The sequence below is a fragment of the Mauremys mutica genome, chromosome 24 (genome assembly GCF_020497125.1).
Source record: "Mauremys mutica isolate MM-2020 ecotype Southern chromosome 24, ASM2049712v1, whole genome shotgun sequence".
NCBI classification, from domain to species: Eukaryota; Metazoa; Chordata; order Testudines; family Geoemydidae; genus Mauremys; species Mauremys mutica.
Genome location: NC_059095.1, coordinates 2,961,388 through 2,983,223, shown reverse-complemented (window position 1 = coordinate 2,983,223; position 21,836 = coordinate 2,961,388). Strand labels below are relative to the sequence as shown.

Sequence of the window (21,836 nt, the reverse complement as noted above, 5' to 3'; positions counted from 1 at the left end):
CACCCGGAGTTTGTTGTGAAAGGGTTGTAATTTACAGCTGTATTGGCTTTTCTAGGCAGTAAACTCAGCATCTCCTAGTGTTGCAATGCCGCTCCAGAGAGGGAGGTGTTCAGGAAAGGATCTGGCCTCGTCCCGAGGTGCAGAGAGGAGGGGAGGAGACTTTACACTCAGTAGGCTGATCCAGTTCCTCTCTGACTCCACAGATGATCTCCTTTCCTCTCGGGGGGGTGCCTGGGCCTTCTGCTTCTCTCTGGAAGCCTGGTGGCGATCTCCTCCGTGCACCATGGCTGCTGTCCTGCAGGTTCATTGCCAGATGGGACTCCCCACCAGCACCCTCCTGAACTAAGCAAAGGAGGCCCAGGGCCACCCGAGGGGTCGGTGATGCTGCTGCTGCAAGATGGAAGCCACCAGCAGGGTCAAGCTGGTTCTTCCACAGGGCGATGCAAAGTGCTAGCACTGCCCAGCACCCCGGCCCTTTAAATGCCAACTCGATTCCACTTAGTCCTGGCCCATCTGCAGTCTGACGCACCACTGATGTGCTGCAGCCCGGGCCATCATGTCCGCCCAGCAGCGCACACACGCCAGGGATGCCCTGCCAGTATCTCGCCTCGCTTGGGGGGACAGAGCTGGGAATTGCAGCCGGGCGGGCACAAGACCATTCCCCGTCAGAAGCTGCCAGTGGAGCGAGGAGGAGTTAGCTGCGTGGTTCACATTGTCTCTGATGGCAACCCCGTGACTGACCCTGGCCTGCCAGCACATCCCTAAGATGGCTCATGCGGCACGGCCCTGGGGCGGGGGGGGGTTGGAAAATGGGTGTAGGGTACACACCACATAGGGCTAACTGGAAGGTACAGGGTCCAGCGAGGACAGGATTGCTCTGCATTGCACTCGGGGAGAGGGAGGGGGCTGCTTTCCCAAGCTCCTGCACTCCCAACTGCACACACGATGGGTGCTCATTACCCCACTTTACCACGCTCAGCTGGTTTCTGATCAGCTCACACCCACACGGAACTTTCCCCACCGCTTACATCACCATCCAATCTGGCCCCATCTTTGGTAAGGAAATAGGAACCTTCTTCTATTTCCACTAAGACCCCTTGCACCACACTGGCAGTGCAAAGGGCCTGGGCGTGAATGAGAATCAGGCTCCCTTCTTGTTACCTTCTCGCTCCTAACTCTGTCTCAGCCCCTGCTGAGCAAATTTGCTGTGGAAATATCTTGAGCTAAATATTTATGAGCTGACATTTAGCTTTTGCATTAAAATCTGTTCCAGCAAAGGCCAGCCTGCACCCGGACTCGGGCTTTGCTATGTTCAGGTGAAAGCAGGAATCAAAGACTGAACCGACTCAGACGTGGGGGCTTGTAACAGTTCGGCTGATGATCCAAAGTGAAAAGCAACAGCGTCTCCCGGAACAGAAGTTTCTGCTGCAGTAGTTAGGAGTGGAGCTGACTCACCCACCCACACACATACCTTTCAGGAGCTTTGCACTTCACATCCCTTAGGGAAGCCCGGAACCAGCAGCAAAACAGCTGTCTGCAGACTGGTTTATTCCACTAACGAGCCGTTGGCTGCTAGACATCTGTTGATTCAAACCCTTCCAGGTGCGCTAGGGCTAGGGGCATCATCACACCCTGTGTCCTGGTAGAGTTTCAGTTTGGATCATTGCATTCTGTCTCCTTAACCCCCACGCCTCCCTGCCCAGCCCACTCTTTAAATGGGGAGATGGTAGCCTCCTTCCTTCCAGCCAGATCTCCAGTTGGTGTAAATCAATCTAGCTCCATTGGCGTCAGTGGAGTGACAGATGAGGAACTGGCCCTTTGGATGCTATGTGACTACTAAACAGCTGCCATGCCCCACCCCAGAGGCGGGTGCATTTCAGTGCCTGGCAAAGCAATGCCTGTATATACATTTGTAATGCACTCTGGTGTCCTTCAGGATGAATGGTGCAATACAGCTATAAGTCCTTTATGCACAATAATCATTCTTAAGCACTCCCAGGCAAGACTACCTGTTGCAGATGCATGTGACGATGCTAGATGCTACAGTATATTGACAGATGTTACACTCCATCAACAGTGATGTCCTCTATAAATCGTCTACATCATGTCTCTGCAAAGCCCATAAAACCCTGACAAGTGTCAAACCGCAGGATGTGTCACATGCTATTGAATGACCTCGTCCAGGCAGGTTTGACCCACTTGTTAGTTTTGTCCCGTTGCTCACTAGGTAGCAGGTGTCTATAGGAGAGGAGATCTCCAATATACGGTACTGGCCCATCGTTGCCTATGGTCCTGGGTCAGGATGCCCTGCTCACCTTAGAAGCCGTGGGATAAAGAAGTGCAAAGAAAAGCCACCATTGGACTAGGTTGCTGTGTAGTTACCCAGAATCCAGTCCCCCAAAGTGCTCAGTGACTTCCCCAAAACCTCTTGGAAAGAGCGAGAAGGCTTTCTCCAGCCAGTAAATACATCTCCAACAGGCCGTAAAACCTTCAGACAGTGCCTCCTGCCCTGCTCACTCCACACTAACTCAGCAAGGAGAAGAGGCCGGACTATTATAGGGCCTCTGACTCCTCCCATTCCCAGCATGCTTTGCTGGAAGGAACTCACTAGCCAGGTCCCCCTGGCAGTGGGAGAAGGCTGTGCCACACCAGGCCTGTCGAGACTTGTGCTTTCAGCTCTGGAGGCCCCTGGTGCAATCCGTGCTTTGTTGGCCAAACTGGTGGGTGTCACAGCAATGGAGGAGGAAGAAAATTACCCAGATGTTTCTGTGCCTCCAACAAACTGCACTTGGCGTCTGGTCCGGAACGGGGAAGCTAACAGAAAACCCAGGCTGGAAGAGGGGAAGAGACCACAGGAAAAGGAAGCCCATTCGATAACATCCCGGGAGCACACTCGCATGCCAGCCAAGCCCTGGCTTTGCACCCGGGGCCCCTCTGAGTAACAATCCCCAGAGCTCCGAGGGGAGAGCACCCTGCTCTAAATCCTTGGCACAGCGCTGCTCTTACCTTGGTCACGGCCATGGCGCTGGCGTGTCCCCAGATCTCAATCAGCTGCTGCCGACCAAATCTGTAATCTTCCAGCAGCTCCTTCTCGATGGCTTCCGCCTCCACGCGGCTGCAAGGCAAGAGGCAGAGGGGCTGTGAGGATGTCGGTGGTATCCCCCACGCTGCACCTGCACGCTCAGGCCGAGCTTTTCCAAAGCGGCTGCCCACAGCCAGGCTCCTGAGTCTATGCTTAGGCTCCGCCCCACGTGACCGGCTTTTGGGACGTGCCAATCAGCCAGGAGCTCCCACTGGAGTCGGAACCAGCAACCGGTCGCTTGCCACTTCGCATTCGAGGCCTGTGTTGTGACATGGGGCCCTGCAAGCACCAGCCTCGGCAAAAATGCTCCTGCCAGCGAGTTGATTCAAAGGAATCCCTCTTGCAACCAATCTCCAGCCCCGCTGGCTTTCCCGTGTGATGGGTAACATCCCAGCCCGCCTCCCCGCCGCCCCAACAGGGCAGGGTTTGAGGGAGGAAGGGAATAATTATTAAGTGGCTACGTATCCCAGACCTCAGCCTTGCCCCCCATTGCCCCCTTCCTGCCCTCCCACCCGGCTGCGGCTAGTTCAGAAGTCAGACCTTCCGCTGGATCCTTCTGGGCGAGCTCTCCTCGCTCGTTTGCCAAATCCAGCTTTGGAGGGACTTGAGCTCCCACAAGTACCTGGCAGGGTTAATCTGGGCTCAGCCGTATCAAAAGGCAGAGCTGTGCACGCCTGGCCCTTCTCTGCACCCAGCCCCGGCCACCTGCGTGTGGTCCAGCGGCGGGAGAACACGCTAAGGGAAACCGCGCGCCGAGGAATCTGTACGTTACAAAAAGCTAAACAATGCGTCACTTTTTCATTCACTGGTGATCCCAAAATGCTGGCTTTGGAAGTGGACAATGATTGTTCACATCTGTTGGCAGCTCTAGCCATTTTGCCGCCCCAAGCACGGCGGCACGCCGCGGGGGGCGCTCTGCCAGTTGCCGGTCCCGCGGCTCCGATGGACCTCCCGCAGACGTGCCTGCGGATGCTCCACCGAAGCCGCGGGACCAGCGGACCTTCCGCAGGCACGCCTGTGGGAGGTCCACCGGAGCCACTTGCCACCCTCCTGGCGACCGGCAGAGCGCCCCCCGCGGCATGCCGCCCCAAGCACGCGCTTGGCGTGCTGGGGCCTGGAGCCGCCCCTGTCTGTTGGGTCACCTGACTGAAGGAAGAGAAAACCATGTGCTGTCTTCAGGACAGTGCCATTTCATTTGTTATTAAAGGTGAATGGGAAATCCAATTCGCTGCAATGGCCACAAGACTGGGTTCTTTGGGGACCAGGCACCGGGACCCTGGGGTCACTGTCAAAGTCAGATTTGGGGCAATCTGGGAAGTGGGTGGAGTTGTATCCATTTACACTGAGGATCCAATTCTTCACTACTATGCACACTGCATGTCATTGTCCCAGCGCAGAGTGAGCGTGGGAACTGCTACCATTCTGAGCTGGTAGTATTTCACGCTCACTTTGCACAGGGGTCAATGGCACACAGTGTGCAAAGCAACAGCGAATCATGAAGCCATCCAGGAGTTTTAAAAAATATGTATCTATTTCTGTTAAACAGCTGCCACCGCCCACTCCCAGAGGTGGCTGCCTCACTGTAGTGGGTGATCTGTGTCTATCAGCCACCATTCACATACACTGCTACTACTCAGCACCTTCCACTTGCAAAGCATTTTACGAGCCCTACGACTCCCCTATGAAATAGCCAAGTACGATCCCTGCTTTATCAGTGGGGAAACTGAGACAGAAAGGGCGTCTTAAAGCCACATGTTGTTAGCAGCAGAAAGGGCACCCTCAGAACCTTTTCACCACAGCAGCGGCTTGGCTCTGGTCCACCAGGAGGGCTCTCCGCTCTGGGTGTTGCACCACCACCCAGCAGCCCCTCCATCAAGGAGCCATTGGCCCAAACCTGAGCAGAGCTGCGACCCCTCAACGCCAGTTATGCCACTCTGCCCCTTGTTTGAGTGGGCCCCCAGACCAACTGTTCTGGGCAGCCCTCTCCCCCCCACCAGCAGCACCCATGCCAGTGATCCGCACTGTGCGCAATGTGCATATGGCCGCAGGCACCACTGAGCAAAAGAGCCAGGATTCGAACCCCTCGCCATCCCAGCGCTCAGCCTCCTGCTCAAACCACGAGCCCACAATTGTCTCCCAATTAAAATCACAAACTCAGAGAGTTAATTAGGCTACTGGAAAAACAGGCACAAGGGACGCAGCTTCAGTGTGAAATGTCCTTGCTTTCAGTCAGCTTCCGGACCTGTTATTTAAATGTAGCCCATAGCACTTAACGTACATCCCAGGCCACCCCAGACAGCCCAGAATTCGATATTCTGCATGTCCTGCACTGCGTGTTACCGGCGGTGCGAGGCCACCGGACGCCAAGGCCCAGCAGATTCCGCTGGGTTAGAAACTGAAATAGGCCCAACCTCACTGCTGGAAAGCACCTGGGGGTCTCTGAGCTCCAGCTCCAGCAGATTGGGTTTATGGTGATGATTCGCAGGACAGTAGCCCCTAGAGGTGGGGTCTGAGATCCTACCTCTAAAGGTGAACTGAGGGTATGCCTGTCTGGTCATGCAGATCCTGGGCCTCTCCCCCAGCTGCCTGGCTTAAACTCTGTCCTCAGGGTCACCAAACCTGGGCTCAGACAGACAACAGGGAGGTGGAGAATTCCACAGGCCCTGGCTTTCATCCCAGCATGCCTGGGGCAGGACCCCGACCACTCCTCCGGGATCGATTGCAAGAGCTCTCCAGCTTATTCCACGGGCCGTGACGGGGCCTAGGAGAAGAGCTCTGTGATGCAGCCATCTGCCAGCCCTCCTAGACCAGGATCTCGCCTGCCCCTGCTGCACAGAGAAAGCTGGCAAAGCACAGGGTGGTAATGTGCTCTCGGTGGCCAGACTCACTTGGAAGATGGGCAGCATCACGGAGCCGCAAACACGGGGGCCTTTGGAAACTTCCCAAGCTATTTCCTCGGACGCTTGGGAATTTGGCGGGTTTGGAGCTGGAGGATTTGTTCTGACCTGGTTTTAGTTTCTACCCTGGCCCAAAAGTTTCCTGTGGCCCAAACCCCTGTTGAAAGCAGCGTCTAATGTACCCTGGGCTCACACCCTGTGGCTCTGCCCCCTCTAAAGGCTAGTCAATGGGCAGCAGACTTTGAGCCTGCTGATGCTCGTTGCCAGGGCCGGCTCTACAGTTTTCGCCGCCCCAAGCAGCGCCCCGAATTGCCGCTGCGGACCGCGGGGGCAATCCGTGTGCCCTTAGGGCGGCACGCGTGTTTCCGCGGCGGCGGCAGCGTCTATGTTTAGCTGTCTGCAGAGGCTTCAGCTAAACATAGAAGCTGCTGCCGAATTGCTGCCGCCGCGGAAACGTGCGTGCCGCCCTAATGGCGCACGGACTGCCCCCGCCGTCCGCGGCGGCAATTCGGCGCACTGCTTGGGGGCAAAACAACAGGGACTGCCACCCCTTGCAGACTGCCGCCCCAAGCACCAGCTTGGAATGCTGGTGCCTGGAGCCGGCCCTGCTCGTTGCAGAGCTAAGGAGGTGCACGCTCCCTGATCTGGGGGTTCGAGCCCCGCCATTGCCCCTTCCCCTCGCAAAGGGGATTCAGCATCAGTGGTTTTCTAGATCATTAAGTTCACTGTAAGTTTTGTTATTTGACAAAATGTCTGTGAGGCTGAGCTGATCCCAGCCCTTTGAAATAGGTTTTGTCCCCATGTGCCTCCGCTGCGAGCTGCTGCTGTCGAGTAGAAAGGGCCCGGTCGCGACATTTCCACCATCTGTTTAATCAGCACTCAAATAGCCAGCTGCAGCCTCTGCATACGCGCCGAACCGGCCCAGGAGCCCGGCGCATGGACCCTCGCTGCCAGCACGGCCGGCTAAACCACACAGCGGATCTTCAGCGACCGCAAACACCTGGCTGTTTTGGCCTGGCTCCACCCACGCTCTGGAGCCACTGAATGATGGTGGTCGAGATCGGAGGCTGCCCCCATTCTCCTGAGGCAGCTGCTCGGGGACTGGTTAGGGCTGCGTGCGTCTTTCAGATTCGGACAGGAATCCGTCCCGTTCTCAAATATAGCTACCAAGCGCGGCCGCAGCAACGCCCTGGTCATGGCCACCACCAGAGCCGGGGCAAAGCGGCGCTGCGGTGGCTGGTGATCAGAGTGCGCCAGCAGCCTGAGAAGCCATAAAGGGGTCAGCGCCATGGTCTCCCTCCCTGGAGCTAATCTGAAATAGGCAGATGGCTGTATTTCACCCTCCACCTGGACCCTCCCCCCCCGGGGCAGCAAGTGGTACCGCACCCTGTAATACATCAGACACGGGGCCCAGGAATTTATTACTTATGATTTGTAGCAGCCCCTAATGTAAGTGGACTCCGTTTTAGAACGAAATCCATCTGTGGGTTCTCAAATGTTCCGATACCAGGCAGGGATTTATGCATCCAGACGGCGGGGTCCAAACCCTCTGTTCTCTTTGAGACTCACCCATCCAAGTCAGTGTAAAGGCCTTTTTTTTAGTTTAAAAATTATCTAAATCTACATCACCCTGTTACTTGTGTTCAGAGGGGTGTGTCCAAAACTATCACAGCAGGCAACAAAACTCGGCATCCGTCCATTGCCTATTTTCTGGCATAGCACAAAGTGAATTGCAGCACCTGAGCTAGCGTCAACTCTGAATAGCCTCTGAAGGTCCAGAGTCTCTCCCTCTGCTCCAGCCACTTTGCGGCACTCAGGCATAGAGGCATCAAGTGGTGTAGTTGGTTCCTTGGCAAGCTGCCCCCTCTCACTTGGTGCAGGGAGCTGGAAGCGTGGGGTGGCGTGCCCCTCAATGACTCTAATTCACAACTGATGTAAGGTCCCATAGAGACCACGGCCAGCCGGTGACGGGCTGGAACTTCCACAGACACACCATGAGAAGCAGGGCTGAGCTGCGCTGAGCATATCTTAGGGCGCAAGAAGAGAGCATCTGGGCCAAAGAACTTAGTCGACAATCCTAACCACACACAGACACACACTCCCCCATGGCTGAAGCTGGAACCTTATTGCAAAGGTCGGCGCACTTGGGCCAGCTGGCTGAGAAGCCAACGATGGTCACAAAATCGTGTTTGAAACCAAGAGAAAGCTGGAAGTTGCCACGAGCGTGATCAGAGCTCTAGTGACCACATCCCCTAACAAAATGTTAGTGATGCCACAGGATGAGCTAATTATCGCACACAAGAGACTAATTGACATGCTGCACTCCTCACTGAGTTTCTGCATAAAATTAGTGGCTTTCACTGCAGCTCATCCCTGGATACAGATTTGCTTGATGAATTTGGGACAGCCAAGTTTAAATGAGTTTCTTAAATCCCTTCCCTATGCGTGTTGATGTGATTCCCTATAGTGTGGTCTAATAAACAAGCATCTACTGGGCCAGTCCCTTAGCTAGCATGAACTGATGCAGCTCCATTGATTTCCACTGGTTTCCTGGACCCCAGGCCTCAATGGCAAAGGTTGAATCACAATTAAAGAACGAAAGATACAGGCAGCAATTCAGATGCACTTTGCCGTTCCACCACCACATTCTACTGACACGACTCATTGCTCAAAACCTAATTCCGGAATTAAGTCCCCATTGTGCGGAGCACTGAGAGGCCCCGGTAATTGCTGCCGAAAGATGCCATGAGTAACGGCAATTCTTGTTGTTAGACTAGATGGTACCCAGGGGTAACAGTAATAACACAGCTTCATGGGCAAAGTGGAAGTGTTCTTTCAGCGTTAATTTGCTGCTAACAACCTGATGCTTAAAGTCAATTCAGGCATTTCTCAGATCCAAACCCATAGCTTCTTGGAATTTAATTATAAGCCAAAACAACAGATGGGCAAGAGGGTTTCCTCCAGCAGCTGGTGTTCGAGCACAATTCCCCAAATTCTTCTGGAATAGGAAATTGCAGAGATTCCCCCTCATGTAACAGAAAAGCAGGCGATGCCCAATGTGGGTGTCATTCAGAAGTAACTCCGCTGAACATAATGGTATTAGATCAGTGTACGCGAGAGCAGAGGATTATCATCGCCAAATGCACGTTACAGTAGCATCCAGAGATCCCCATTGATCAGGGCCCGGTTACGGGAGGTACCACACCAACCCATGGTCAGACAGTCCCTGCCCTGAAGAAACACAGCGTGGGAGGGGAAACAGCATCATGGAGAGAGGCAGTGACTTGCCCAGGGTCACCCTGGGAACAGCACCAAGCTCCTGGACCATGCTGCCTAAGCATCACAGCGTCATAATCCTCAGCGCTCGGCTAGTGCTTTTCATCCATGGATTGCTCCCATTTTATAGACAGAAAACTAAGGCGCGGAGAGGCAACGTGACTAGCCCAGTGCCAATAGCCCAGTGGCAGAGCCAGGACCAGATCCCGGCTCAACTGAGGCCCAGTCCAGGGCACTCCCTAGGAGGCTGCATCAGGCCTGCCTTGTTCTACCAGCCTCTTCTCCCATCTCTCTTCCTTCAGAGGCTCATCCGATTCCTGCTGCTGGATGGCTCAACAAATGAAGCGCATTTTCCTAGTCCTTGGGTGCCCCCTAGTGAATTCCAGCCCAGGGCCCAGCCCCTGCTACAGAGACCTTGGCTCCATAGTGGCATTCCTCTAAATCCCAGGTTTGGGGCACACACACACGGAAGGATATTGAAGGTTTTTATCAGGTGCGAAAGCTTTGTCCTGGCAAAGTGCTCCACAGCTCTGCCGCAAAAAGCAGCTGCATGGAACCCTTCTTCTGCAGGTTCCCTCCACTCCCAGCCACTCAAAGCCTGGCTTGAAAAGACACCGATATCCACAAGCCTCCCTAAGCCCAGCCTCAGTGCCCAGCTCATCACATCCCAAAGTTGAGTGCAGCCGGGAGTGCGTTAAAGCTGAGCGGAGGAGATGGGGCATCATTCAGCTCTGGCGATGCCTCACTCTGTTACCCTGGGTTTTATTTCACAGCCGTTTTTGTCCCTCCTTTTCGGTCCCAAACACTTGTGCTGCAAAACTCATTGGAGCCCGGAGAAGCAGCCTGGCATCTCGGAGCCGCGCAGCAGTTCCACCAGCGGGAAGGATGATTGGGGGTTTACAGCTGACGAGCCAGACGGAAACTCAGGAGCCCCTGGTTTAACTTCCAGCCCTGCCACTGACTCCCTTGGGTGATCTTGGACAGTCACTTGGGCCAGAGTGGTTCAAATAGCGCCGCCTGGTGGCCATGGAGCCCTTTGGAGAATCGGAGCCCTTGAAAATCATTTGAAGATTTGGGCTTCAGCTCCCCACCTGTAAAACGGGGATACTGATCCTGGCTTTCTCCCACTCCTGTGTCTGTCTTGTCTTTTCTCTTACATGTACGTACAGCACCTAGCACAACGGGCTCCAAACACAGCTGAGGCCTCTAGATGATACTGTCATACAAATTATAACTACTCATTAACCTGGGGCAAGTCACTTAGCCTCTGTGCCTCAGTTTCCCCACCCACAAAAGTGGGATCACTGAGGGTTGACTCTAAAGAGCTTCGAGATCATTTAGACAAAAGACATTCCGGAAGCCCAATGCATTCGATTTTTGTGAAACAAGGAAAAATGAGCAAGGCTAAAAATAGATTGGTAGATTAGATAGAACCTATTATCTCTCGCTCCTCCTCACCAGACTCTTAAATACATTTTCCCATTTCCTCTCCCAGCATTGGGCTCTCTAGAGAGATTAATCTCATTCCATTTAATTCGCACAGGGAATTCAAGAACGGCAGAACACAGAGGTACCTATCAGCCAGGAGATGAGTGAATGTTTAATGGGATGTTTTTGGGATGCTGCACATCAGGAGCTGGATGGGAGGCAGATATACATATGTAACATTGAAATAATACAGTAAATGCTAAAGGCAATTTTCAATTAGTGTCAGAGCAGCATGGGGAGGTGGGGTGGGAGGGGACATCTGTATTAAAAAAGCTGCACAAAGCATTTGCTTGCCAAAGGGTTGATCGGATTCTCCCCCCCCCCCCCCTTCTTCAAAGGCAGTCGGAGAAAAGCAATTATTTTGGTCATTAATGCACAGTGTCCCTGTCATTATGGGTATTGTTAGCAGCTGCCTTTGTACTCACACTTAACAAAAGCCCCTTATTACAATCCTGTGTGTCTTTAAAAAAGATTTTCTGCCTCTAAACCAGGGGAACCATCTCCTTTAACTCCTGCTGGAGGGGTCAGGCTGGGAAAAAACCCGGTGGTACTCTCCCACACCTCCAGGTCTACCCACTCCAGGCACCACAATGAGATGCCACTCTCAGCGTAGCATGGAGCCCTTCATAACATATTCAGCCCTCTAGTGACTTGTGTGCATTGGGAAGCCGTGAAAGCGTTAAGTGTTGACATGTAACTGCCAGCATTAGGTTTCAGGGAGCTAATGACGCAAATGAATGGGAAAGGGATTTTGCTTAATGGACGTTTTCCCCTCCCTCCTTTCAATGACACTTATTTAACTCCAAGGCCTAATTAACCAGGGGAAGAAAAGATGGTTGTTTAAAAAAAAAATCAACATATTTCCACCCTTTCCATTCCAGGTGCAAGAACTCACCCCAAATGTCTTGTGAGTCCTCCAAAAAATGCTGTGCAGCATGGTCGGCTGTAACACACACCAGCCGAGGAGAGCCGCCGGCAGGGTTTGTGGCACTGGGGGCTGAGTGCCCCAGACAGTGAGTCTGGACAGGGCGCTGTGAAGCTCCTGTTCTACTCAGCCAGTTGGAACCGGCCACAGCTCTGCTCTTGCAAGGACCGGACTGATCCCTGAGCACCACAAGCCCCGGGCGTTAGCCCAAAGGAAATGGCTCTCGCACCCTGCCAGCCGCTGGAACGTGCCCCGTGCCCACAGCGTAGACTCTGTTCAGCAGGCAGCTGTGGTGGCTGCTCATTGGCCTGGCCCTGTTTTCATCAAGCTATTTTCACACCCGTTTCTCCAGCACTCAGCAGCGTGGCCAGGTGACAAGGGCGCAGCCCTAGGACCCAGGGATAGGCCCCTCCCCTCGCCCTGCCTCGCCTGTCTGAGCTATTTAGAGTGTGAGCAATTAGAGGCAGAGACTGGCCCTGCGTCTGTGCGTCGCACCAGGAGTCAGTGGCAGGGCTGGGACTTGAAGCCAGGTCTCATGAGTCCTAGCCTTGTACCTTCCCCACAAGCCCCGCCTTCAGGGGGGATTTGGTGCCCTGGTGGGGCAGCATCTGAGCTGTCCAGCCCAGCTAGACACACTCATTCCCCCAAGCGAGCATCCACTGACCAGGATTCTGCTGAGCTCCTGCCTCCCAAAACCCCTTTGCAGGGCAGGGCGGAGTAGCTCAGGGCGCAAGGTTGTAATGTCCTGCCCATCAGCAGAGCAGCGGTTTTAGACTCAGCTTGCACAGCTCATCCCCCATGGATGGGCCTTGCTTTGCGTGCAGGAATCTAATAGCAACGGGGACGTCAAACGGAACAAACTGGAACTGCAAGTCCCCTCCCAGAGGCCCCATTCCCCGCAAGTTTGGATTCTTCAAACCCCTTCAGCATCCTCCTCGCTGCTGCTTGGGGAAGAGACGGAGAAACTAGTTAGAGGTGCGGGCGCAAACGCGGCTAATGCCAGTGCATTGGGTTTTTTGTGTGGTTTTTTTTTTTTTAAGGCTGTCAGTTTAAGAACACCCACTAATAGTTGCTGTGGTAACTGACACAAAGGATATGTTAATGGTGGAACTGCACTTTCAGGTCACTCTTTGTAGCAAGGGGGTGTGTGAGGAGAGGGAGAGAAAGACTTCTGGGGAAATTCATTAGCACAAGGGAAAAAACGCTCACTTAATAATTGATACCCTCCATTTACTCCCTGTTGGTCACTGTTGTTCTTTGAGTGTAAGTAACTTCTCCCAGCAAAAGGAAACACACGGCTGGGAGAAAGTGTGTGTGACGGATTCCAAATGCCAAACTGCAGCCCAGTTCAAGGAGGGCTGATGAGGTCTAAACCGCCACCGTTTTCACTGGAGAAGGTTTCTAGACACTTAGCGACAACAGAATTTTTTTTTTTAAGTCAATGATGGGTTTTCAGAGTTGCTGGCTCACGTGGCTGTATCCTCACCGCTGCTGCTGTTTTTCTTAACCTCAGGTGAACACACCAGATTCTGAGCTTTCAGTTCCAAAACGGTCAGTTTCCGGCCAGCCTGGTTACAGAGAAAAGCTTGAAAACGTGGCCTCCAACGGCTGAAAGGCCAGAAGGCAAATAAACAGAACCCAACATGTGTTCTTTTAAAAATCTCACAATCCTTAAGCCAATCTCACAAACTCATGATTGTCGCCTAGATTCAAACATCCCCCAAACACCGCAGAGCACCACAGCTCCAGCCGACACCAATGGAAACAGAACTGGGGGCGGGGGAGTCACCTAGCCTGTGTTGTGCTAACTCTGGAGAAGCAGGGGTGAAGATGGGATTATACTGGCCCCAGCTAAGTAAAAGGCTCCAGAAAAGCAAACCAAGGCAGTACTTCATTTGTGCCAGGGATGAGCCCCAGCACCTCCGGGTTTGCAGCATCAATTACAGAAGTAAAAAAAAATTTGCTGGAGCCCCAACACCTCCTTCATTACAAACGAAGCACTGAACCAAGGCGCATTCTGCCCTGGGATGGCAGCCAACCGAGCTGCAGGAGTGCAAAGCCCTAGGGCCGACACGCCTGATGCTAGTGGAGCTTGATGGGCACAGGCACAGCTCACTCTGGGTTCAAACCACTTTGCCAGCCTAGATCCCCTGAGCTGAAAGTGCACCAGGGCCAGGCTCAGCGAGGTTCTGTCCATCAGCCGGGCTGCTTTGCATGTGCAGAGGCAGCTGCCAGTCCAGCAGCAACCGTCTTACACAGACATGGAGACAGGCTCGTCCTCTGGAACCAGAGCACAGGCCTAAGGGCTGAGCTGCCACCAGGGGCATATTAATGATTAATCAGCTCCCAGAACAGGCTTTCCAAGGGCAATGGAAATGGAGACTCCCAAGGGACCAAAAGCAGTTTAACCCTGGATGAATCGCATGCAAGCAGAGCAGCCAGCCAGGCAGCCCCTCCCCGCTGCCCTATCCCCTCAGCGGGACAGGGGGATGTCTGGATGCGACCCCAGGGAGGACTGGGCCTGAGAGCCCAGCAGGAACCAGAAATGCAGATGCCGGGAGGCCTTTGGGGGAGGGGGAGATGGACGCAGCACAAATGCAAAGGGCACGAGCAGGGCCCCTCTTCCATCGCTGCCTCCACAGGGTGGATTCATGGGCAGCCTGGGGGGGTCGGAGCTGCAATTCTATACCCAGGGTTTGTAAGATACCAGTTTCAAAACAACCCTATTTTAGCCTTCAGCCCCTGGCGAAAGGGGATCTGCATCATGGCATTGCCGGGCCAGGCCCTGCCCCCCATGGCGTTCCCATCTGCCTCACCCCTGTCCCCTACGACCCGCTGTGTCTGCCCTGTGCCCCACAGTGCTCCCCATCACAAACCAAGCTCCCCCGCCCGACACACACTGACCCCATTGCTGGGCGGGGAGATGTGGGAGCAGCCTGGGCACTGTCAAGGTAAGAGCTGGGGGGGCTCTTGGTTCATCCCCCAGAACCCTGCCCCCCCCCCGCCAGCCCATCTCTGTTGCCTCCCTGACAACGAGGGAGCTGGGTGGGCGCCCACCAGCAAACAAGCTGGCTGAATCCATGGATACCCGGGAAGCAGTTTCCGTAGCAACGGCAGCTGCTCCAGCTCTGAGCCCCTCCTCCTCCCACAGGAGGCTGAGGGAGGTCGGGGCTGACCAGCCAGGCCGTGGGCACCAGGCCTTGCGCTGGCATTAGCCCCAGGGCACTGGGGAGCTCCGTGATTCTTCCTGAGGCTCCGGGTTGGGGAGGGCGGGGGATCGGGGCCAAAGCAAAGGCAGGAGCTCAGGGATTTCTGGCCTCTCAAGGGCCCTTTTGTCTGGCTAAATTCACTCTCCCTGCACATCAGATCATCTGCCAGGGGGGAAGTCCCCACCAGGGGAGACTAAAATATCCAGTGCAACATCCCATAGGGCTGGGGAGGGGGATGGTGGGAAATCAGCCCCAGGAAAATCCTTGGTGGGGGGGACAAAATCTGCAGCCCCTGCCCACTGTGCAGACACGCCAGAGGCCAGCGCGATCCATTTTCCCAGTCTCCAGATGCGTGAGCCCAGGGGCGACGGGGACATAACAAGGCAGAACTGGCCATGCCAAGCATCAATCGATCCCGGCAGCATTTAGGACCATGCCTGGGAGCAGCCAGAGGGATGATCAAAGCCATCAAGATTTTAAGCAGCTCCATGGCCGGCACCTGAAGGTGGCTCAAGAGCTGATGAATGACTCTGTCAGGGATACCCACATCTGCTTCCAGTTCATCTGCAGGGATGGCTCTGGCAGCCACACCCCAGCTGGCTCAGCAGTCTTCCCACCCCACCCAAATCCATTCCCACTTCTGCCCCACCCCTCACTGGTGGCTCACTGCTGCAGAGCACTGAGCAGAACAGAAGTAACACCACGCAGGGCACCGGCGGCAGGTGCCAGGATTCAGGGCAAGGCAGCTGACCCTCAATCCTGAGCCGCAGCCCCCCAGCTATCCCAGCCCTAGGCCCCTGAACGCCTCAGCTCTCAGCAGTAGGCACAGGCAGGTCTCTCTTTCAGCTAAGCCCAGGTTCCCTTTCACAGCGAACTCCCCTTCACATCCATCCATCTTCCCTCAATCGCTTTTTAATTTTGTAATTACAGCTAAACACATTGCAATTATCCGGGAAGCTGCACCGCCTCCGGCGCACCAGCGCCAAGCTGCCGAGAAGCTCCCACATGGAGTCAACCTTGTCCCTGACCCCCGCGGGGCACAGATGGGGGCTAGGGGCTGCCCTGGCTGCTTCCCAGCCTGTGCTCAGGTCAGAGGTCCAGCACGGTCTCCAGGCTTTGACTCAGGCAGGGGGAGCTGTGGGGACTCTGGCCCAGCCCCCTGGTTCAGTGAACAATCACGGATTCAGTCTCCAGCCAGAACCTTCTGTGTCCACTTCCCCCCTGGTGACCCCTGGCTGGAGCTCCCGACTCAGCAGCCAGCATCTCTGCAAACCCCCTAGGGGTCCAGGCCCCCAACTTTGGGCTGGACCAACACCAGACACTTTGGCTGGGGTAGCACGGTTGGTTAGGGGGCTGACTGGTGACATTCCTAACCTGGCAAGAGCCCCAGGGAGCCTGACCCAGAAGTACTTTTACAAGGACAGCTTATTTTGCTCAGGGAACGGGTACAAACGCCCCCACTTTTTTTTTTTGCCAGTATAAGCGGCATTTACACCAGGCGAATGGGCTGGTACGGCTATGCTGAAATAACTGCTCCAGCCAATCTTCCCTGGTACTGACCTGGCCTAAGCCTCTCACACCACTAACAGCATTAAAAGGCTCTTCGATCCTGACCAACGGCCCCCGCTACCCCCACCCTGGGGACCCCATTCCCCACCTAGAGCTCCCTACTCTTGCACTCACAGGAGGCTGGCACAGAGCTTGGTTTATAGTGCAGACACATTTCCACTAGGCACAGAGCAGAGAGGGAGCCCAAGAACACATGGTAATTATGACCTGGGCCTGTTGATTAGATCCAGCCTGATTAATCGCACAGCTCTACCCTGCCAATGTCCTGGTGCCAGGGGCCTCAGGAGACCAGAGCTGCAAGGAGCGGGAGCGACTGCTGAAGATGCTCATTGTATCATCGCTCCAGGCTGGGTCGCCATGTGCTCCCGCCTGGAGAAGCCCTGATGTGTGGGGAGAGACTTTCCCCTGCACTGCACCTGCCAGGGGCCTGCTTAGCCAGGAGCCCAGTACCACCGGGGGGGGGGGGGGACCTGGCACTAAAGGGACCTTTGCACCAGATCACGCCCATAGCAGGAGCAGAGCATCTGCAAATGGCTGCTGAGCGGCTCTGCATCCGCCCTAGCTCCCCCCCAACTCCCTCTGTACCTTGGACAGTTCCCGGAGCTGTTCCAGCCACTAGCAAGGCCGGCACAGGCCGATCAGCCAAGGAAGAAGGGAAGCCCTGGGGTCCCAGAGGAGAGAAGGTGCCACCAGCACTCAGTGCTACCTGGAATCCGTGCGAGGCGGCTGACAGCTGGCGAGGGGATGTGCGGTGAAGTTCGTACCTTCGCTGGCCGCAGCTCTGCACAGGCTGAGATGCAGCATTATGGGTGGAAGCTGAATTCTTCGGAAGCACCAGTCAGCAGCTGATGGAGCAGACTGATGCCAAGACGGATGGAGCAGGTGGTTGGAGACTGCCGGGAAGGCCCTATGTGCCATCAGCCTAGGCTGCTATCTAGTCTGTGTATTACAGTCTCCCCAGCTGAGATCAGGGCCCTGCTATGCCAGGCGCTGCACAGCCAGTGAGCAGCAGTCTCTGCCCCAGAGAGCTCACCGTCTGAAAGGACAGAGTGGGAGGGGAAACTGAGGCACCAGGAGAGGCAGGAACATGCTCAGGGTCACCCAACAGATCAGTAACAGAACTGGGAATAGAACCCCTGGCCAGCAGCCCTAACCACTAGGACACACTGCCTCCACCCTTTCCACATCTCCTCTCACTTGTTCTGTGCTGCTAGCACCATGGAACCGCCCCCCCCCCACCCCTAGGGTGCCACTTGACCCTGCTGGCTGAGGAGGCAGCTGCAGGTCCAGAGCTTTTCTAAGGGCCAAGCCCACCCTGACAAGGGTTCCCAGGTCCTCGGCCCTGCAGCCCCACACGCAAGGGCTTGGCCAATTCAACCCTCCCTGTGCAGCCATGTCTGGAGAGGACACAGCCAGCGCTCCCCCAACCCCACCTGCTGCAGGGACACTGGATTCTTCTCCCCAAGCCGCAGCCTCTGTAGGGGGAGGTTACCTTCCTCCTGAGCATCTGGCCCCAGGCCATGCAGGAGCCACTGGCCTGGGTGGATGGAGTAGCGTTCAGGGCCCCTCTCAGGAGAAAGCGGCCCCACCCCAGCAGACAGAACAGGCCCAGTCTAGAGCCAGGACAGCGTTGTCTCTCCACCCCCGCTACATGAGCCCAGATGGGGCATGACCCCCAGCACACAGCAGGTCCCCCAACCTGCCCCGGGCCAGCCTGCAGGAGTCACCCAGGAGGGGTGCAGTGGGTATCTAAGCAGGGCCCTGGCCCAGCTGGGGATATTCCAGCTCCAGGACAACTTGGCTCCCAGGAGCTGGGAGTGGAAGAGGGCAGGCTCAGGGCCCCATTTCCAGGGGTGCTTGGCCGGTGGGTCCTCCCCCATGGGCAGGGTGATGCCAGCTGGCCCATCCTGGTAATCCTGGCTTGGATGATGCTCTGGGGTGTGCCCCATTCCCGGTCAGCCATGGGGAACAGCTCTCATCAGCTTGTCCCGTCAGCATGAAGGCTGAGCTGCATCGTTGTGTCCCTGATACAAGTGCAACACGATTTCTCTCGCCTTCCCGGGAGAGGCATCCCCAGAAGGGCCAGGAGACCCAAGTACCTGACAGCCCCTCTGCATGTGGGGGCAGGGCTGGGTGACACCCCCAGAGGCTGTGGGCCATACCTTGTGCGTCCTCCATGCCGCCCCTCTGCTCGAATGTGGAGGGGCCCGGCCAATCCTCCCGCCAGGGACTGAGAATGGAAGTCTCTTCTCTCCTTGGCCCTGGTACCCCCATCTGGGTTCCCCAATGAGATCACAGCGACTGCACTAATCCAGACCATCCCAGTGCTCTGGACACCTCCCACAGCCCTGCTGAGCCACCGCACCTCCTGTGCGCCAGAGACAAGGGACAAAAACCGCTGCCAAAGGTGGCAGCTGGATGGCCCTGGATGCCCCAGAGGTGCAGCCGATTAAGATTCCGTGCCAGTCCAGGGACCTGTCAGCTGTGGGAATTGTTCATTCCAGCTACCGAACTACCCACGGGGCTCACTGGCACAAGAGACAGCCCTGACTAACACTCGGAACTGGTGCCGTCTGCCCTCAGCTCAGCCCAGAGCTAGCGCCCGAGAACAGCACAGCTCACACGCCACCAGCACCCACTGCCCAGCTCGGTGACAACAGGGAAAGAGTGTGCTCAGAAACAGCAGCCAGCGTCAGCCGTCGCGCCTCGGCCAGGGCCAGGACGGGCGCACTGTCATGGACCGAGGCAGCCCTGCCTCACCCGGGGAACCCAAAATAGCTCAGCACGCTCACAGCTCAGTGCCTCTCTGCTTCCCGAGTGCCCGGGGCGAAGGGCAGGGACCCAGCAGGTGGCTCAGAGGAGAGTGTCTGTCAGCACTTTTGAATGGAAGACGCTGTAGGAAAAGACCCAACACCGGCTTGCACCTCACACCAGTGCCGGGGGCATGGCAGTGGGGGCTCTAGTGGGCAGGGTGGCAGGGCTGTGGCAAGCCCATTCCCTGCCCATGCCCGAGAACAGCTGGAGCATGGAAATCAGGGCAGAGGGTGGCACTTTCTCTTCTCAGTCCAGGAACAAACCCTCCAACATCCCTAGGGCTCCAACCTCTCTTTGGGTCAGCAACTCTGCGGTGCCCTGCCCACTCCCTTGCAAGCTAGCCCAGGCTGCGCCCACGCTGCCCACATCCAGCCTCCCGTGCCCTGCAGAACCAGACAGGAATTCAGCTTCCTAACCCAAGCTCAGCGGTAGCAAGAGGTGCAGGCAGCCAACCAGCAGCATGGGCACCTGCTCCAGCCACCCCTGCACGTGCAGAAACTTTCCCTGCCCACCCTAATCCGCTCTGCATCAGCGATGGAGCTGCAGGCTCCCAACTGCCGGGGGCTCCTGTCCCCTCCCATGGACTCCCACTGGGGCACCCTCTGGTCCCACAGTGCCCGGAGCACCAGCTAGCACGAGACCCTTCCCCTGTAGCCAAGCTGCTCTCCCACCTGCAGCTCCACTCACCTGAGGTACCTGAGCGGCTCGATCTGCTCCCCGCTCTGGGTGGACGGGCAGCTCATTTTCCCTGGCTCAGCGCGGGGCAGGGGGTACAGCTGCCCCCTCTCTGCCTTGGCTCCCAGCAGCTGGAGCTCCCTGCACTGCTGCCGCTTCTCTGCCCCTCTTCTTTATGGCTTCGAGAGCAGAGCCACCTTCCAGGAGACGGAGCCAGTCATGAGACAGCAGCTGCTGCAGGGAAGGGGGACGATTGGTTGGAGGAACAAGTGAAATCCCCTTCGCCCAATGGGAAGCGGGGAATTGATTAACCCCTTCCAGCCCACATGGCCATCAAGCAGCTTCAACAAGTCCCGTGGCTGGGTTTGCTCCTTAGATGGCGAGTGCCCCAGGTTGAGTCACGCTCACCCGAGGGAACTGGGGCGACACTCTGGGGTGGAATGAGCTGGCAGGTCTCAGTGCTGTCCTGCCATCACAAGTGGAACAGATTGGGCCTGGGCAGAGGGGCTGAGGGCCAGCCAAGCCGCTAGAACTGGGCTTCCCCTATCCACAGGGACAGGCACGAAGTGGCACCTGAGGGAAGCCTGCATCACTGTGCCCTGTTCCCCACCGGCCACGGAGGTGTGGGGAGAGCCGGAGCACTCAGCCCGGCGTTGGCTGCACCCCCATGAGCACCAGGGTGGGAGCTCAGCAGATTCCAAACTGCCCTGCACAGAGCAGTTCCCAGGGACAAGGAAGCCCGGCCCTGCTCGTCCTTACACCAGCATCACCCCTTCGGCTGTAGTGGAGTCACTCCTGATTGACACACCAGTGTGAGGGACAGCAGCCGGCCCCAGGGGTGGCTGTGCTCTGGGACAGGGTACCCAGTACAGCCACGGCTAGCGGTAAGGTCAGGAGAGATCAGTGGGGTCAGTCAAACCCCTGAAGGTGCCTACATCCCCCACCATTCAGACCCACTCTTGAGGTCTGGGCACGGTTTGCTGGGAAGAGACCAATGGCCATTTCCTCAGCTGAGTTCTAGCCCCCCAGGGCACCTGCATAGCCAGAGAGAAGCCGCCTGGAAAGGGCCCTTGATCAGCTGGTGAAGGTAGCCATCTTGTTGCCACCACCCACAATGCACCCAGCCTGGTGCAACCCTCCATATCCCTTCCTGAGCCACACAGCCACCTTGAAGCACGACGTTCCCCACAATCCAACCGGGCAGCTGGCAGGGCCACTCACCGAGCTCCTTGTAAAACGCAGCTCCCAGCCATCTTCCTTCCCTCTGCAGCTGCTCCCCAATGGCCTCCGGGGGCCTGCAGCCCTGCTTGCGGGAGGGAGCAGCCGTGGACAGGATGGGCTTCCGGCTCTGCAGAGACGACCACTCCTTCCCCAGCAGATCCTTGGGAGAGGGAGGGGCCTTCCCCAAGTCCCTCCCCCCAGAGGCAACGGCCCCGGGACAGCTCACTGATTGTTCCAGTGCTCTGGGGCCTAGCGAGATCTCTTCCACCTGGAATAAGCCTCCTCCGAAGCATGGGGTGGATCATTTAGAACCAGGCAAAGCTCCAGCTACTAGAGTCTAAGGAATCAGGCTGCTCCCTGGGGAAGGGACGTAGATGGGGATTTGCTCCTGTCAAGGAAGGGGACTCCAATCGCCACAACACAGAGCATGTCGCTAAGAAAAGTCTCTCCCATACGGATGGGAGGTGAATTAACAAAGAAGCTGCTGCCTGGACAGCTGAGATCTGACAATCTCCCCGTGGCTGTGAACAGTTCCTGGAGCCTGGCCTGTGCGCTGGCCCCTTGCACAGGGTGTGAGTTTCACCCAGCTCAGTCCAGTGCACGTGTGCTTTGCCGTCAGACAGGCAAGCAGCGCCAAGGCTATTGTTCCCATGCTTAAAGTTCAGGACGTTAACCCATCC

At 56.3% G+C, this 21,836-nt stretch overlaps 1 protein-coding gene across 2 annotated transcripts in view; it reads right to left on the bottom strand.

The window, feature by feature from the left end:
* Positions 1 to 21,410, bottom strand: part of YJEFN3 (YjeF N-terminal domain containing 3) — a 45,302-nt gene extending 23,892 nt beyond the window's left edge. The window contains exons 1-3 of one of the 2 annotated variants that reach the window (XM_044998655.1): positions 21,157 to 21,410; positions 19,948 to 20,169; positions 3,007 to 3,115 (exon numbers count right to left, since the gene is read on the bottom strand). In XM_044998655.1, the coding sequence (XP_044854590.1) occupies positions 3,007 to 3,115; positions 19,948 to 20,003 (165 nt within the window). In that variant the 5' untranslated portion in view covers positions 20,004 to 20,169; positions 21,157 to 21,410. The remainder of the gene's footprint in view (positions 1 to 3,006; positions 3,116 to 19,947; positions 20,170 to 21,156) is intronic. The other variant, XM_044998656.1, reaches the window with a different exon arrangement.
* Positions 21,411 to 21,836: the final 426 nt, after the last annotated feature.